A 19,300-nucleotide genomic window follows, 5' to 3' on the forward strand; every position below is an offset into this window, starting at 1 on the left:
CTCAATCTATAGCAACCTGACCAGCAGCTTCTGTCCCAAGTGTCCAGGAACCCAAGTGTTTAACCCAAGTGTCCAGGAAACACTATTACTATTATTACTATTATGTTAACATGTTCATTTTACCAGATAAACTTACAAGATACGAAATGGAAAAAGCTTTAGTGGCGGGGATGGGTGATTGTCATGGTTTGAAGATTGTTTTCTTTTACTTAAATGTCAATTGTACACACACAGCGGCAGAACAATATAATGATATAAGAATGGGGGAAAAAACTAGTGATGTATAAGTTTCACATAACTGTGATGCCTTCAAGGACCATCGATTAGAGAGCAAAAAAGCCGGTTTCATCCGAATGTACACAATAATTATTGTGTGTGTGTATGGGGGGCAGGGTTTTGTACAGAGGCCCCAGATTCGGTGCTACCACCCTGCTGTTAGGACACAATATTTGCACCATTACAAAACTGTCAAGAAAAAAAATGAAGATTAACTCGAATTAAAAAAAAACAAAACAAACCCACCTCTGTCTCTGCTCTAGACACCTTTTTAGATGCTCCCCCAAGGCAGCTATATTCTGTCAACAGCCAAGTTCATGTATTGCCTCGTTAAGCTTCATGAGGATAGTCATGGCTACACAGCGCCCCCTTGTGATAACTGCTTCCTCTCTAAGATATTTCATTTCACTGATGCTACTGAGAAAAAAAGGTAATCTTTTGTTTGAACAACCCAAAATAGTTAGTTTTATAATAGTAGAAGCATTTACATATTGTAACAGTTAAGGCACAAATTACCATTGGCCCCATAAAAATGATCGTCAAAAATAATTGAGCTACTGTTATTATCCCTCCTTTGTTTATGTGTCAACCTATGTCAAGTACTATACATGTCACACTGATCGGTTCAATCAGTCCATCACATTCGGAACACTCCAAAACGTGTTTTCTTCATCGGTGCGTTCAGTGTTGCACTCAGACTCAGTCCCAAAACCAGACGAGTGTCAGCAGGATCTATAATTCCATCATCCCATAGTCTGTGGAAACACAAATGCATCACCCAAAATTAATACTATAATCTGAGGCTTTAGCAATGAATTCATGAATGCACATCACTTCAAACAAAAACATGGATGTAAAATAATCATCATATGTAAGATCATCATAGAGCATCGCATGAAGCTGACGGACCTTTCTTTCTTATCATATTCACGTTTGCCACAAGCTTGAGTCATTTTAGTTTAGTTTTATTTAGTTAGTTTTACACTTATATGGCATTCAAATATGAGAAAGGCTTGTATGATAAGATAAAAATGTTTTTTATGGCAACATTTTGTTGGTAAAAACCTGCTTTGCGATCAATCTGTAGACTGCCTAGCGTCCTGGAACAGACTTCTCGACATCCACTCTAACTGCAAAGTGCCAGCAACATAACATTAAATGTCTAAAGGTCAAATGTCACCTAGCACTGGAGAAGTAGGGATTTCCTTCTTCTTCAAAACGCCTCACGATGGGTTCCTTCATGGCAGCCTCTTGCTCTGCAGTGAACTTTTCAGAGGGAAGAAATTAGGATACTGAGTTAAAGACGAGGACATTAATTTAAAAAGTAGTAGCAATTTTGTTCCTTCGAGGACAGTCTTGCAGATGGTCATGATGGTCATGGGGGGTGCAATAAAAATGAAAATCTGTAACGTTTTAATAATCAGTGCCAAGCTGAGGTGTCATTCTGAAGCTATTAATGCCCTTGACACATCCCTCACAGTACAGCTAACACATTTTAATTGAAGCCTTAGACAGCACTAATTAGAATCATTACAACATTAAGTAATTAGATCTTTATATAAAAGCTGTCAAGGCATTACAGAAAGGAAGCCATTATGTTTTTGCTTTTGGCTAACAAAGGCCATCAGTGCTCCACATTACCTCCTTTCCCTCTCTGGCTCGTTGATCCTTGGTGATGGTGGCCAGGACTGTGGCAGCCTGTTCTCCACCCATGACAGATATCCTGGAATTGGGCCACATGTAGAGGAATCTAGGGCTGTGAAATGAGAAGATGTGCCCGTTAGTGTGTTTTTGATGTGTTAACCGTTTCTGTAGTATATGAAGAGCTGCCAAAAGTTGACAAAATATAAACACAGGTATTTGATGTTGGAACATTTGGGTAGTTATTTCCTGTTCCTAAAACATAATTTGGATGCAGTCCACACAAAAAGAAGACTCCAGGTCAACCTACCTGTAGGCTCTGCCACACATGCCGTAATTTCCTGCACCATATGAGCCGCCGATAATGACCGTGATCTTGGGTACATTGGCGCAAGCAACGGCAGTAACCATCTTTGCTCCATCCTTGGCAATTCCTCCTGCTTCATACTCCCTGCCCACCATGAAACCTGACAGGGAGTATTGTGTTTACAAAATGAACACAATGTAATGAGATTAGATAATTAGGGCTGTCAAATGATTAAACATTTTTAATTAATTTAATTACAGTTTTTAAATTAATCCCATTTGAAACTTTGTGTGGAAAATGCCAATTTTTATTGTATTTTATGAACAAAACTGTACATGACATGGTGTATTATTGTATTATATGTATTAACAGCTCCACTGAAAATGTAACCAAAGCTAAAAAGATACCACACATGTCTTGAGTATTTGTTTTTGCAGTAGCAGAACCTTTGGATCACACTGTTAACCATGTTATTACGAGTCATGAGGAGTTGCGTTCAAAGACACCTAGGTAATTTATAGGGGACCTATTATGCTTTTTCCACTTTTCTGACTTATAAATATAGTTAGAATGTTGTATTCTCGTGTTTAATGATGCCAAAGTTTCAGATAATGAGGTTTGAGCATTTGGAAGTCAGTCATGAAAGAAGGTCGGTTTGAAAAGGCGTGGTAAAACAGTTCCTTTGTGATGTCACAGAGAGGCGGACTTCCTTATAAAGTTCATACTTAGGGCAACCACAACAAGAAATCCAAGTTTGTAGACAAGCACAGTGAAACCCACAGGACACCATTGGATTTTCCCATGCATTCTATTATGCATATACTTTCACTATATGCGTTACATCGATGCCCAGTTTGGACTCTTAGGAAAACAATCAGACTGCACTTCCGGATTAACAAACAAAAAACAGACTGTGTACATATATTTATACTGTGTATTCTGTATATTTTGTATTTTCACTCTTTTTTAATAGATGTGTCTGCACCTACCTCACCAAAAAAAATTCCTAGTATGTGTTTGATCATACCTGGCAATAAACCTTTTCTGATTCTGAGGCAAAAGGTTTTGACCTTAGACTGTGCAGGTATACGTAATCATGTATTCAGTGGGTGTATTGTTTGTGAGTGCCGATATACATCAACACATGAAAACACATAAACATCAGCTCACCTGTTATGTTTTGCAAGAATAGAAGAGGAATGTTTCTCTGGCAACATAACTCAATGAAATGTGTCCCCTAAAAAACAAAAGTAAAAAAAAGAGTAAATTCAAAAAAAAGAACCGTCTAGACATACTCTTTGTTTAGCTATTGTCTTCTAATTAGAATGTTAACAAAGTAGGAGATGATGTGACAGACAAATGATCAGTCGCGTCATTTCACAATAACATGAATCCAATCTTTTCTTGGCAGCCTTTCACAAACACAAACAGCTTTGTGGAGTGAAGCATTTAGCATGACAGAAGGTCGTCATTGTCTTCAGTGATGACATCTCCAAATGCGAGTGCAGTATTGATTTTCCTTAGATGCGCTTGGCGGGCATATTTGAAGCACCATGCCAGTCGCATTTATCATGCTGATAAAACCCCCCCCCCCCCCCCCACTCCCCAAAAAAATCGAATTCAAATTGCAGTGAAGTGCAGTGAAATAACACATTCAGCCCCTCATCCGTTTTCAGGACGGCTACAGTTCAGCTCTGTTCATGGCAGAATTGCCTGGCAAATTAAGTGAGCAATGTTGAATGAAAATGGTCTGCGCCTTTCAAATCCAACGCTATTACGATACCATTCTGGGCGCTCAGCAGTAGGCCAGGACAAATGCAATTAGAGAGCTTATTGTACCAGCACCTGCACTAAAATGGGTCAGAACAAATCGTCTATTAGGACCATGCGCTTGGTATTCATTGTTGCAAGAAGCACAGTGGCTAAGGTCTTTAAGTCCTTGACACTTGGCGAACGCTTTTAGGAAACTCTTTCTAAACTTTCACATGACTAAAGGCACTGCTGAGTTACACAAACAATAGTCACCTTTTTTGCAGATTCTGAAAACAAAACTCCGTTGTTGCCAATTATTCCAACCGGGTAACCAAAAATTCTGGAGAATCCTGCAGGGAAATATTGAAAGTCACATAACAGCAATGCAAATTGTAGATTTCCATTTGGTGTTTCATTCAGAAAAAGAAACATACCTGTCACAAGCGTATCTCCATAGAATGCCTTGAACTCATCAAATTTACTTCCATCCACAATTCGGGCAATAACCTACAATCCAAATATATATAAAATATATATTTCATGTGAACAATGAGAAGAAATGTAATACCCTATTAAGTAACCACCGATAATTATCGGCCCCATATCAGCCTAAAAATATCAGGATTTTCCCTGTATAAGAACCGAACCAATGTACAGCACGTAGCATTGACATTTACGGAGATTGCATCAAAATGCAGTTAACACTATCGCTCCTTCCCTGGGAAGCATATCAATCCCTAATTAAACAACGAGAGCAACATTAGAGCTCATAATGACTTCACCAGCTTCATTGAAATCACAGCCGGTTAATATTCCACCTACCATTCTTAGTCACTGTGTCTTAAAGTGCTAAAACATCACACAGCAATGTAATATGTAGATAACAACAGACAAGTCTATACAGTTCAGATAAATTAAATATTATCAGTTTGTCTAGTGTTTCAAATCGGGCTATTATAAAAAAGACAAGTCTATACAGTTCAGATAAATTAAATATTATCAGTTTGTCTAGTGTTTCAAATCGGGCTATTATAAAAAATAGCCCGATTGTTGTTATCGCCACAACAGCGGAAGATCAAGGAGATATGCTGCGGCGACCCCTGAAGGGAAAAGCCGAAAGAGAAAGAATACCGCCACAACAGTAGCCTGTGTTGTTATTAGGATTATTATTATTATTGTGCCTGTTGTGAGATAATTCAAAGCGGAAATAATTGTTGATAGCAATGAAGTCTGGTGCATATTACTAGTGACACCTAGTGGCCAGTGTACTACAGTTCTTTAATCCTTTAATCCTTTATACCGTATTTGTATTTAAGGGCCGAACAGTGGATAGCATGTTGACCATACAGTCCGGAGATTGGGAAGACCTGGAAGACCTCCGCTTGGGCATCTCTGTGTGGGTTTTCTCCGTGTTTCCTCACACATTCCAAAAGCATGCTTAATATGCACACAAAAATAATAATAGGCCGTAGTCAACCACAAACAGCAGTTTATGAATTAATACATTTTTGAGAAACCGTGGCTGAATGAGGACACGATGTTCGAACTGAGAAGTGGCAAGGGATGACTGTAGTGCTTCACAGTTCATTAGCATTAAAAGCTACACGCACACACTTGCACACACTTGCACATAAGCACGCACTAAAGCAGTTTGTTCCCAATTGAGGCCAATTAAAAGCACTGTGAAACTGTCAAAATTTTAGCGTCAAGGCTAGATTTTGGCCAACACATTTTCCAATACACTCTGAGGCTTATTTAAAATTGGTGAAAAACAGTACGACGTGGAACTTTTCAAACAATGAACAGAAAAATACTTCATTATACCTCTCTGATGTCAAAGTTCCGTTTGAGATTGTCTCCAACGATGCCATAGAGCTCATCTGCAGGGTAAAGAGGGGCTTCGGTTGGTTCTGTAGTAACCTAAAATAATATATGTAACGCTTGACATTAGCTTATTTTCTGGACACGTGCCACACTCCCGCAGTCACAGGACTTGCCTCAATATTTTTCTTGTAGTTGAGTCCTCGTACGGCCTTCCGCGCCAAATGAAGAGCGTGGTTATCGTCCAAAGCATAATGGTCGGTCACACCAGACTTTCTGTTAAATAAAGAGAAGCGTTAAAAACCTGGCATTACAAATGCGCACAGGGAACGTCAAGAAGTAGTGTTATTTTTAACCTGCAGTGGAGATCAGCACCCCCGAGGTCCTCAGCAGAAACTTGCTCTCCAGTAGCGGCTTTGACCTACAAACACCAACACCACACACTTTTATCTTAAGGTAAATTATTATTATGACAACATAACACATCATATTAACTCATGTAGAAGCATGACAAACCAGTGGAGGTCCTCCGAGGAAAATAGTTCCTTGCTTCCTGACAATAATGCTTTCATCTGCCATGGCAGGAACGTACGCTCCTCCAGCCGTGCAGGATCCCATCACCACAGCAATCTGAAGGACAGATGAGACAAAACTATTTGTTAACATAAGAAATCCCTTCAATAACCTCATGATAGAGATGCAAATGCAAAACATTAAGTGTCTGTATTACCTGTGCTATTCCCTGGGATGACAGCCTGGCCTGGTTGAAGAAAATGCGTCCAAAGTGTTCTCTGTCAGGAAAGACGTCTGCCTGTCTGGGAAGATTGGCTCCCCCTGAGTCCACTGATGACATCAAAACATCATGTGGTGAGGAGATCTCACATTACACACAAAAAGCATTTTTTTATTCTTTGGACTTTCAGTCCACATGCTGAGTTTTTACATTTGACAGATTTTGCAGAAATGAAAGCCCCGTTTTATAAAGCAACAAGTGGGTCTAATATATCTGTTTGGCCGAAGTGTCCAAATACTAAACAAATACGAGTGAAACCTCACCTAGGTAAATACAGGGCAAGTGGTTCTGCTGAGCTATTTCTTGTGCACGAAGATGCTTCTTCACTGTGATGGGGTAATAAGTCCCCCCTTTGACTGTTGCATCATTGGCCACGATGACACATTCAACCCTGGTAATTATAGATATTATTACGACATGTTAGACCCTTGTGTCATTTTACAATTACCACAATAAATTATCCAAATAATTAGTGTTTGGAGTTATTAAAGACTATGCAAAAGAATGTATGTAAACTAGATGCTTACCCTGACACCCGTCCAATCCCTGTAATCATACCACCTGCTGGCACCTCCTCTTTTCCATACAACTCGTACGCTGCAAACTGAGAAAATTCTAAAAACGGAGTCCTGCAAAACAGGAATAAGTCGACAATAAAGAATAGCAGATTTTTGAGCACAGAAATGAAAATGAAATGTGTTGTGTGAAGACAATAAGAAAGCGTCCAAAGAGAACAGCACCCTGGGTCCAGGAGTCTGTCGATACGTTCTCTGGGTAAGAGTTTACCACGGGAAGTATGAAGTTTTCTAGCTTTTTCTCCCCCACCTGCAAACGTAACAGAAATAAACATGAGTGACATTTATGTGACCACTTTTCACTACATTGCATCAACGAAATCCCTGTAAGGACATGTTATCATCACATGATACAAAAGATTTGGTACATTTGATGACAAGACCTTTCTATAGGCAGCCGTAGGTGAACAATATTTGGACACCCCTGTTTCCAGGAATATTCAGGTTTACGTTAAGAGCTGAGCATAGGCGAGAGATTGTCAACCTTTGCCCGTTCCCTTTGCCCGCTAAATTAATTCTCTGCAGCCAATATTGCAAAGGACACCACTATATTATCCCTTCAGAAGATGTATACTGTAATGAAAAAAATGGATGCTTTGAGATATTGTATGTCTTTACATTGTGGAGACGTGACATAAATGTGGACTATGGGGTCCATTCTCATACGTGTCAAGATAATTCGCAGAACCACCCACCTAATTTAATCTTTTCCGTGCGGCTTTTCAATTCTTCAACAAGAGCTTGCATTCGTTCATAGTTCTCCTGAAAGAAAAAAAAACTATGAGACTCAGCACACAACCTTTATATTATATGTATTATTATGAATTTGTGTCCTGGGCATTTCGATATGTGTATATTGTGCATGAACATAAGATCGGTGTTTAATGTCAACTTGTAATTTACACTTCTACGTTGACTGCATTGTGTGACATTTGTAGAGGTTAACTGACAGGTAGCGAAAACTAGGTGACATCTACTGTGAGTTGAAGGCAATAAAAGGTGTTTTAAGTGTAAAACATCGATTACATAATTGCACAAACATTGATAATTGTATATTTGTTCTGAAGTCATTTCCAATGGCTTTAAGGTTAGGCATTTAAAAAAAACCTTGCTAACATACTACCATACAGTTTATTAGCAAGGATGCCTGTTAGCCCCAAGGGCTGGCTGGCGTTAGCATCTAGCATACCTGGTAGTCGGTGGAGTGTTTATCGGACTGAGAACCGAGACGGGCAACTTTGTCGGCGTAGTATGACCTCTTACAAGCCAGTGGGAGGTTCCTGCAACGGAAAAGCAACGGTTTGACCGTCTGAAGCAGCATTTTAATGCTTAGTTTTCTACTCTGGCGTTCGCTAGCTAGCCTAGCAATGCTCTTCTTCTTGGTTGTCTTCAGCACCAATGAAAACCGATATTGCTACCTGGTGGCTGCAGATGATAATTACATTGAAACCATTAGGCTCAATGTTAATTATTATAAAATAGAAATTATTATCTCACATTTGACACAACAGCAATTCAGTCTTTATTCAGTGTTGCATGGGAGTACTTTGATGAGTGCAATGATTGAAAAACATTGGAATTATGGAGCAACTACTTGTATTTAGAAATATTGCCGCTAGATGGCGACAAAGCACGGGGAATAGGCTCAGTGCCACTGTTCGTGCAAAACTTACAGTCTAATACAGTATAATATAAATGACACATACAAGTGTCACATATAAATTATCACCCACGTGTTACATGGTTTATGATGGTATTATAGGTCAAATATATATATTTAACAAAAAACGATAATATTGAGATTTCTTTTAAACTAATAACCCAAAAGTATGCCATATGTCGTCAAACTTTCTGCAGTCATGTTAATTAACGGATGTTGTTTATTAATTAGGAGACATTGACATTAGACATTAGGCTTAATACAACAAAAACACTTGCACCAGATTCTAGCAAAATGATCTAATTTAACTAACCAATCCATAGTTCCATACAAAGAAAAATAATAAAAATAAATGTGCTGTGTAAATATGCTAATTCTGTTTATTTGACCCTGCTAAATGTAAATACATCTAGCTGAAATATGTACAGGATTCCTGCAAGTGTGACAGTGATTCAAATAAAAAGCCCTTCAAATAAAATTCCACACCGCTATAACCATTTCTCATTTATAAATGTGAACTAAAGAGCTTTTTAAATGGAAATCAGCATTAGCTTAAAAGCTGTAAAAAAAAAGAAAAAAAACATCCTTTCTGACCCAAGTACTCCATGGAGAGGCAGCGTACGTTTGTCCGAGTGGGCTGAAGAGTGTTCAAAACGAGAGCTTTTTAGTTCATTTCACTTCTCCTCCAACGCTCCGTCAGCGTGCTTGTGACCTCCACTCAAATGGCTGCTCTTGTTTGTCTTAGCAAACACACAATCCTCTACTCTGTGTGCGACCTCCAACACTCTGGTACATCCAGCTCGCTCTACTTTGCCGTGACCTTTTGACTCCTCCCTTACCACAGTGGTGGAGTGACAGAATAGATGTAGAGGCATGAAAAGCTCCAGAGCAGGAGAGTGCTTCATACAATAGCTTGGGTGAAAATGGATGTTTGCATTGGGGAATTTAATACAAATCACAGAATTCTCAGAATTTGTGCATCTGCTTTTGGTGCCACTTTCCTGCTTTTTTTTTAATGGGAAAAATTGTATTCACTATGATCAATCAATGAAATCACAAAACTAGTTCAAATTGAATTCAGAAGTGAAAAATATATACATGAAAACATATTATTAAGGGGGGCGGCACGGCGGTCTAGTGGTAAGCGCGCAGACCTCACAGCTAGGAGACCAGGGTTCAATTCCACCCTCGGCCATCTCTGTGTGGAGTTTGCATGTTCTCCCCGTGCATGCGTGGGTTTTCTCCGGGTACTCCGGTTTCCTCCCACATTCCAAAAAAATGCTAAGTTAATTGGTGACTCCAAATTGTCCATAGGTATGAATGTGAGTGTGAATGGTTGTTTGTCTATATGTGCCCTGTGATTGGCTGGCGACCAGTCCAGGGTGTACCCCGCCTCACGCCCGAAGACAGCTGGGATAGGCTCCAGCACCCCTCGTGAGGAAAAGCGGTAGAAAATGAATGAATGAATGAATATTATTAAGGGGTAAAAAAACTAAATCCAAAGCTACATGACCATGTGTGAAAAAGTGATTGCCCCCTAAACCTAATAACCCTTCGCAGCAACAACTGCAATCAAGCCTTTGCCATAACTTGCAATGAGTTTCTTACAGCACTGTGGAGGAATTTGGGCCCACTCATCTTTGCAGAATTGTTGTCATTCAGTCACATTGGAGGATTTTCCACCCTATGATTGGCTGGCGAAAGAATAAGCGGCATAGAAAAAAAATTGATGGATTTTCCAGCATGAAGTGCCTTTTTGGAGTCATACCACAGCATCACAATAGGATTCAGGTCAAGACTTTGACTATGCCACTCCAAAATCTTCATTGTGTTTTGGACCATTTTCCTTCAGGATTTTTTTTTTTTTGGTAGACAGCGGAATTCATGCAAAGAGACCCAGACCATCGCACTACCACCACCATATTTTACTGCTTGTCTGATGTACTTTTACGCCAGGCTGAGTGTGTTTGGGGGGGGTATTCACTTTTTCCACACAGGGCCATGTAGGTTTGGATTTTTTTTTTCAAAAATAAAAACTTTCATTTAAAAACAGATCTGAAACCGGGCTGCACGGTGATGAAGTGGTTAGCTCGCAGGCCTCACAGCTAGGAGACCCGACTTTGATTCATGCATGTTCTCCCCGTGCATGCATGGATTTTCTCCGGGCACTCCGGTTTCCTCCCACATTCCAAAAACATGCTAGGTTAATTTGCGACTCCAAATTGTCCATAGGTATGAATGTGAGTGTGAATGGTTGTTTGTCTATATGTGCCCTGTGATTGGCTGGCGACCAGTCCAGAGTGTACCCCGCCTCTCGCCAGAAGACAGCTGGGATAGGCTCCAGTACCACCTCATGAGGATAAGCGGTAAAAAATGAATGAATGAATGAATGATCTGAAAAAGCAGGAACAAGTAGCCTAACTGACATTGTGTTGTTCGGACCCCACACTACAAAGTGTTCCACATAACGTGATAAAACAATAACACACACACACACACACTGAGTCCTCACAAGCTCTCTCCTCATTCCTCTTTTTAGAAAGCGTTAATGATGCTGGTTTCCCATCTGAAAGAAGTCATTAATGGCTGACACAGACTTAAATGAAGGATATCAAAGCGTGGCTGAGTGCCGCCTCCCTCCTGCCCACTCATAGGCATTACCTCGTTAAGGCGGCAGGAACATGAATTAATCATCTGTCCGCTCTGGAACGGAGCACTAAAATATTAGCAGCACATAGATAATATGATCTTTAAAAAGCTCCAACAAACACATTTCCTGAATAAGATCACGGATAAAGATCACATTTATATCATTTGTTGTTGGAATTTATTCAGTAGCGAAGCTTACTTACTGGATGGAAATTGGGGGTGGGGGCAAAGAGGACATGTCCCCTGCATTTTTTCAAAGGGCAGTTTTCGTCAGCTGTAGTTTCTACCCTCCCAAAACAATGTTACGCTATATTTTTAAAGGAGTTTCGCCAAACACTACGACAAAGAGAAAAATAGGCCGCCCAAGCTGAAGCTTGTTTTCCTGTAGACCACCCACAAGCTCATCGAATGGCTCAGCCATTTATTTTGTTTTAGCCGTCCTTGCAACTGGACTTGTTGTAATAGTTGGTCAGACTCCATGTTCATGTTCATCTGCCACTGTAAGTTGGGTGTAAGTTCTGCCTGGGTCACTTTAATTCAGAGGTCTCAGGAGGGAAGCTCCTCCTAGAAGCTCCTAAGACGACCCACCATCTTCAGACTTTTCTAGGGGGTTAAATAAAGCCTTATACAGTATATGAGTCGATATGGTACTACTTACTATGCATAAGTAGGTATATAACTTAATAATAATAATAATATGCAAGAATTTTCCTATGATGTAAATGTCAGCAGCATCAGCAGCGAAAGGTCAGTAAAAGAACAATAAATATGTGATGACAATTAACCTCCATCTTTCAGTTCCAGAGTCCGTTGGTTTAATCTGCTTCTATTTCTATCTGCAAAGTGGCCAATTTGTCAGATGACGGAGCTGCAAATATAAAACACGAGAATGGGGAGGCCTCGTTCCCACATCACGTCCACACCTTTCCTCTCTGAAGAGGCCGTTTGGAGAGCGCTAACAGGAGTATCATTCACTGTAATGGTGCATCTCCATCATCCTCCACAGCCCTCACAGCTTGGATCACCCACTCCAACGATGGCCCAGCACTGAGACCAGTAAGCTTGTGCTACGAAATTATACACACATAGGACACTTCTTTAGATACACACTGACACTGTTAGAGAGGGTATTTAACAATATAACATTTTGCAGTGGTGTAAAAGTGAACTTACGTACAGGGTATTTGTTCCGATGATGCACACAGAGCAATGAATAACTTCATGGTCTGTTTCCTTTTTGCTACTTGAGGCGTTGAGGAACAATCGTAATTATGAGTGTAAGGCACTATAATTGTTTAATTCATTCATTAATTTTCTACCGCTTATCCTCACGAGGGTTGTGGGGGTGCTGGAGCCTATCCCAGCTGTCCTCGGGCAAGAGGCGGGGTACACCCTGGACTGGTCGCCAGCCAATCACAGGGCACATATAGACAAACAACCATTCACACTCACATTCATACCTTTGGACAATTTGGAGTCGCCAATTAACCTAGCATGTTTTTGGAATGTGGGAGGAAACCGGAGTACCCGGAGAAAACCCACGCATCCACGGAGAGAACATGCAAACTCCACACAGAGATGGCAGAGGGTGGGATTGAAGTCATGTCTCCTAGCTGTGAGGTCTGCGCACCAATTTGAAGTCGCCAATTGACGTGGCATGTTTTTGGAATGTGGGAGGAAACCGGAGTACCCGGAGAAAACCCACACAGGAAAGGGGAGAATAATGCAAACTCCACACAGAGATGCCCAGAGATCCGGTGGTCCTTTCATTGAAGTGAACTGAGTGAACATTCTCACAAGTTATGAAAGGGAATAACGAAATCTTACACTCCACAAAATCCACACAATAATTTAATAAAATCATATACAGACTTGGGGGGAAAAAAAAGAAAGCAAAGGCCATTTGTAGAGGAGAAAAAGCTTTTAGCAACAGGAAGTTTCTTTTTAAGCTTAAATAATTACATGTTTACAGTTATTGTACAATACCATCACAAGTTTTGTCAAGCTAAATGTTTTACGTATTATTCAATATCATAGTTCCATGTATCAGCCAGATGACTTTGATCCTGTAGGGCAGGTCTTCTCCAAACTTAGGGTCAGGATGCAAATGGATTAATTTATATCTATGATGTTAGATTTCATAAAATTTCTTGGCAAAAGCTTGTAGTCAATGTATGCCATCTGTGGTTTAATCATGAAATTATGTACAGTGTATGTCAACATCATAGCAATACTTTATGGGTCACGTTTAGGGAAACCCTGCTTGCAGGTAACACAGTCCATGAACCATTTTTGTAACATTTCTCATAATTAGTGAATGCATTTGACTGTATCAAAATAGTGGAAAAAAAATAGTAACATATTCATCCAAATGCATAAAAGAAAAAGGTGTGAATGATGGTAGTTTGTCAGCAAAAAATTTGAAATCTAAGCAAGATGAAGTAGAAATCAAGCAGAAGTAAGCACTTTTTATTTTTCTATCACATTTTTAATTAATACTTCATGAAATTTGAGATATAATCGTCTGTCAACTGAAAAAGAACATTTGAGTGGTGATTTGACAAAGCAAGATGATGGTGGTTATTTTACTTGGATGGTATGCAACTTGCTCCAAATTCACAAAATATCGGCTAGCATATGTTACCAATGGTGATTTATTTTCGCAAATACTAATACTAAAAATGACAAACGTGTGTTAGGTCAGTGCATGCAAGCAGTAAGAGGCGGGATATACTACTATCGCAGTATGTTCAAATGTTATCCCTCATTTGTTGCGGTTAATTGGGTCCAGACCCAAACGTGATAAGTGATTCTTAATTCATAAATGGAATAATTTCATTGTAAGATCATATAAAACCTATTTACAACCTATTAGAGCCCTTCAAACATGAAATAACACCCCTATTGTCGTCTTTACATTGGTAATACCCAAAATAATAAACATCATCAGAAAAAATATAGACTCATTGGGAGGGTTCCTTGTTGGTTTTTTTTGTCTTTTTTTACTCCCAGATGGTGTTGTGGTGGCTTATGTAACATTAGCAACACCTAGTGGTCAGTGTAGAATACTACATGTCATGTCTTTCAATGAGTTTTCTGAATGTCTAATGCAGAATACGAAGAATGTTGTGAGGGCCAACTGTACATTGCTTTGAGATATCTAATCTTGCTTAGATTTCAGTTTTTGCATTAAGCATGGTGCTTGAACATTGTATGTTTACACATGTCAAACATCAACACAGATCTGTGAAGATAAAGTAGAAAATAGATAATAAATGGAAAATAATAATAATTCGGGATGTCCGATAATTATCAGTGCAATATGGGTTGATATTGGATTTTTTTCCCGATCATGAAAAATTATATTTTAAAAAATGCTGCATACAACACATATGTGTTCATTCCACCACAGAAGATATGTCATGTTACACATATCGGAATCGGAAATTGAGAGTTGGACGATATCGGTTTTCAGCAATAAAGCCAATATCGGACATCCCTAATACTAACAGTAATACCTTTATAACTGTTTTCACTGTATTTTTCTTAGATCCTTTTTTTGGAAGAGACTGCTTGCTCGGGGGGGATTTTAAATATGAGGCAGCATTTTAAAGGGTTGATGAAGAAAAAAGAGCACATTGTTTCCCGCCATGTTTTCCATTTGAGACACTGCTGTGACAAGTAAACCCATTGACTCACGGAAATACAATATATTTTCTACAGGACACCATGAGGTAATGAAATGCCTAAAAAAAGAATAAAAATAATAATAACTGACCATTTTGACAGGATTTCCAAAAACCTTTGTAACGTCAAGCCCAAATCAGGAGTCGGGTTCCTCCCTGGCACTCAATCACCATAACACTGATAAATTAACAAAGAATATAAGACGCATACAAGTAATAAACTTAATGAAGAAAATGAGAATCTGGACCTTAAGGTTGTAAAAGCCTGCCTAAGAAGCCTACCCTGAAATCCTAAATCATGAATAAAGCATTACAACCAAACAGTAATCACACAGTTTGTATTGCAGGGCTGTTGCTGTAATGCTTCTTTGTAGCTATAGTTTAGCACATGGGATGTTGTGTGAAAGTGTTTTTTAGGCACTATGACACCATGCTTCAAACCACTAATAACACAGCAGTAACTACGTATATAGTGGTGTGTTTCACATGCAAAACGGGGAATAAAAGAAAATATTTTACAGTTTAACTTGAATTGGAGCCTCCATTGCTGCAACACCCCACAAAAAAATAACAGTAATATCCATCAGTCCAACAAAGAAGCATAAAGGCACTGTTGTTGTTTTGTTTTTTCTACAAACAAGTCCAAGACGAGTAATAGACATGTCACAGACCACGTGCTGTTGGAGGAGAGCTGCTGTGTCATTAAACAGAAAGCAGACTTCTAACTGTGGGGTAACAACCAAAAGTGTAAAAACCGCTCACTAATGAGGGCACAGAGGGCAGACTTATTATACGCCCAAGAGGTAGACAGACACACAAAGCGGGTTTGATATTGTATTCGAATTATGACACAAATAAACTAAAAAAAATCTGTTTTCCGAATGTCAGGCACAAACTACTGCACATTTAAAAGGAGATTATTGTGAGTGGGCGGGGAAAAAAAAAAAATTAATTTATCTATAGAGGTTTTGCAAACTTCTCATTGAAGTAAAGATGGTTTAAACATCAGCATCATTATCTCAACTTAGGCATTATTGGAATAATTATTATTCGAATAAGGAGGTGGTTCAATACAAATAATTATTTGCATTGAACTACTGTACTGGAGTGGTTCCAGCTATGTTTGCTCGCATTTCTTCCGCTTCAATCCTGGAAGAAAACAAATAAGCACTTCCTCCTCACAATAGTGAATAAATGAAGACAATTTTAGGAAGCATTTGCCGTCAATTCAACTTTTACGCTTTTCCCAACAGTTGGAAAATGTAAATTGAGTATTAATTACATGGGGGAAAAAACAAAATGAAATACAGTGGAACCTTGGTTTTCGACAACAATTATTCGTATTCTTCCCATCCACACCTTGGCGGATCAGGCTCTGTGTGAGAGTGTGACTCCTTGTCTGTGCCTTGTCGGATATAACATGAGTGACCGAATTTTGATAAATAAGGCAAGATAAATGACAAACACTATTGAATTCAATCAAAAACTAGTAGCAAAGTATATCTCTCTTTGCCGACTTCAAGAAAAGGTAAAAGTGATGTTAAATATGAATTTATCCCTCTCATTCATCATTTATATGTAAGTGTTAACATTTATGGGTGTCTAGAAGAGATGAATTGGATTATTTCAGTTTTCTTACAATTAGGTTTTATCATAAAAACCAAGTTTCCACTGTATACATTGATATTAATGTGTGTGTATATATATATATATTTTTATTTTTTTGCTTCCAATCGTGTTTAGTTCCTACAATATATTGTCGATACTGTATGTGCGAGGCAGGAGATAGTATCCATGCACACGCAGCAATAGGTAATGCAAAGAATTTCCACGCAAACACATTCAGAAAGACAAAAGAAGAGTGTGGAAAATAAGTTATCAACATATACTCAGTGTGTTTTGACATTCACGCATTAAAAAAATGTGTGCTTCGTTCAGAGCAGTTTAAGACAAAAAAAAAAAGTTCAAGAAAAAGTCCAAACATACATAATGTACACAGGGCTGGCCACGTTGAACAGGATGAGAGGATTGGAAGAATGACTCCGCCCCTCTCTTAGTATATGACCTCATAGACAGTCGCTTTCTTGTCTCCAGAGCCCGTCACAATGTACTTGTCATCTACGGAGATGTCGCAGCTCAGCACTGAAGAAGACTCCTTGGACTGTCGGGGGCAGGGAGGGGGGAATATGTCAGTGTGGAAATACTCCAAATACTGAAGAATTCAATTGCAGATGCTATAGATTCAAAACAGCCGACATCTCAGCATTGTGTCAAAAGGGGACTAAGCAAATGTCAACTTGTTCCCTTACCATTACAATTAATGTTTTCATCCTTTTTGTTCTCTTCTGTGTGACATTTCATTTTATTGTTAGAATAAGCTGTGGGCCAGTATGAAGTGAGCTGTAGGCCATAAATGGCCCCTGGACTGCACTTTGGACACTATTTCTCTAGCACTATATATCCTTTGTCGCTGTAGTCCTTTCTCTATCTTCTTTCTTCAGCGGATCGTTATGTTCTCCTCTATATCACTAGAATCGGTCCACCCTGAGCTCCATCTGAATATCTTGTTTTTCCTCTGTGTATATTTTACTGTAACTTTACTGCTATCTCTACAGTTTTTTTTGTCAGCAGCATGCAATCTTGATGTTCCTCCACAGTTACCTGGAATATACTGGCTCCATACGGGGTTCTCCATGCGTTGAGCAGATTGTCTTTTCCTGTGCTGACAAACCACTTTCCTGCAAATGACAGCACAGTTAATGAGCCGACGACAACCACACAACTGCCCAAATGATGGCCAAAAGAAACACAAGCATACAACAACGGACTCACCACAGTGAGCAAATCTGAGTGACAGCACGCAGCTTTCATGAAGGTGAAGCTGGTACTTGTCAGGTTTGGAGACATGAAGGACCTCCACATTGCTGTTCTCCATCCCCACCGCCAGCCACTCGCCAGTTGGACAGTAGCCCAGTGAGAAGATCTGCAAGCACAGTTCATAATGTTTATGTTCCTGAATGACGTTTCACTGAAGAAGCTGAAGACTGTGACGTACCTGTGAGGTGAAGTCATGCTGCTGCAGCTGCCGACCCTCTCGAAGATCCCAGGAGCGGACGGTGTTGTCCAGACCTCCCGTCCAAAGCTTGGTACCGTCATTGGAGATGTCTATGCAGCTTGCTCCATCCGTGTGGCCCTGGAACTGCCTGCAGACAAACACAAAGCGAAAGAAGCTGCCTTTGAGTGAAGATAACATCTAAGGAACAAGAGTGATAGCTGAATTTATAAAGTACGGTAGACCAAAGATGTTCATTGTTAAATACATTTTATGTCCTCCAAACAGATTATTTCCGCCAGAGATGAAGCTGCACCACATGGAGCTAGTGTGAGCCTACAACAGGGATTTCAATCTTGCAGAATACTTCCGGCAGCCGCAACGGATTCAGTGTGTATGTGTTCTATTCAAACATGACACCTACACTTAATGACAAATAATGAATATGTGGATACGGCGAGGCGACTCCAAATTGTCCATAGGTATGAATGTGAGTGTGAATGGTTGTTTGTCTATATGTGCCCTGTGATTGGCTGGCGACCAGAGTCCAGGGTGTGTGTACCTCGCCTCTCGTGAGGATAAGCGGAGAAAATGAATAAATGAATGAATGAATGGATATGTGCATTGGAAATAAAGTACAATTTAAATGTTGGCACTCACATAAAAGACAAATAGCTCACCTCTCTTTCTTTTTGTCAAAGCATTTTTTTAAAGGGGAGCTATGATGCTTTTTCTACTTTTCCAACCTATAAATGTTGCTAGAATGTATTATCGTGTTAAACGATGGCAAAGTTTGATATAATGAGGTTTGTTCATTTGGAAGTGAGCCGTGAAATAAGTTTGGGATGGCTCTGAACACTCGCTCGGTTTCTGAGAGTTTTTTATAATACTATCTCCCTGTGATGTCACAAGGAGTCAGGCTTCCTAATATAGATATGAGCTGTAGGCCATATAAGCTTTAGGACTGCCCTCCCCCCCGCTGGCCTGTCCCTGCCAGTGCTGTGGTTCTCCCCACCTCCGTGGACGCACAGCACCATAGTGTGCAGCCCACCAACAAAGCTTAAAAAAAATCCTAGGGGAAACCCTGC

General features: G+C 39.7%; 2 protein-coding genes across 6 annotated transcripts in view; both read right to left on the reverse strand.

Annotated features, from left to right (window-relative positions):
* Window positions 1-229: 229 nt before the first annotated feature.
* Window positions 230-8,577, reverse strand: mccc2 (methylcrotonyl-CoA carboxylase subunit 2). The gene is made up of 17 exons (XM_058070810.1): window positions 8,355-8,577; window positions 7,861-7,927; window positions 7,331-7,415; window positions 7,118-7,219; window positions 6,854-6,981; window positions 6,528-6,640; window positions 6,314-6,427; window positions 6,154-6,218; window positions 5,974-6,073; window positions 5,801-5,896; window positions 4,411-4,483; window positions 4,250-4,326; window positions 3,395-3,461; window positions 2,228-2,384; window positions 1,918-2,032; window positions 1,457-1,542; window positions 230-1,031 (listed from the first exon to the last, which is right to left on the reverse strand). Exons 1-17 carry the CDS (start codon window positions 8,484-8,486, stop codon window positions 914-916), a joined length of 1,695 nt encoding a protein of 564 aa, XP_057926793.1. The 5' UTR covers window positions 8,487-8,577; the 3' UTR covers window positions 230-913.
* Window positions 8,578-13,312: 4,735 nt separating this feature from the next.
* Window positions 13,313-19,300, reverse strand: part of LOC131128152 (transducin-like enhancer protein 4) — a 28,967-nt gene continuing 22,979 nt past the window's right edge. For all 5 annotated transcript variants that reach the window (XM_058070747.1, XM_058070746.1, XM_058070745.1 and 2 more), the window contains exons 17-20: window positions 18,216-18,363; window positions 17,993-18,143; window positions 17,822-17,898; window positions 13,313-17,321 (exon numbers count right to left, since the gene is read on the reverse strand). In XM_058070747.1, the coding sequence (XP_057926730.1) occupies window positions 17,214-17,321; window positions 17,822-17,898; window positions 17,993-18,143; window positions 18,216-18,363 (484 nt within the window). In that variant the 3' untranslated portion in view covers window positions 13,313-17,213. The remainder of the gene's footprint in view (window positions 17,322-17,821; window positions 17,899-17,992; window positions 18,144-18,215; window positions 18,364-19,300) is intronic.

This window comes from Doryrhamphus excisus, chromosome 4 (genome assembly GCF_030265055.1).
Source record: "Doryrhamphus excisus isolate RoL2022-K1 chromosome 4, RoL_Dexc_1.0, whole genome shotgun sequence".
Taxonomy (NCBI): Eukaryota; Metazoa; Chordata; class Actinopteri; order Syngnathiformes; family Syngnathidae; genus Doryrhamphus; species Doryrhamphus excisus.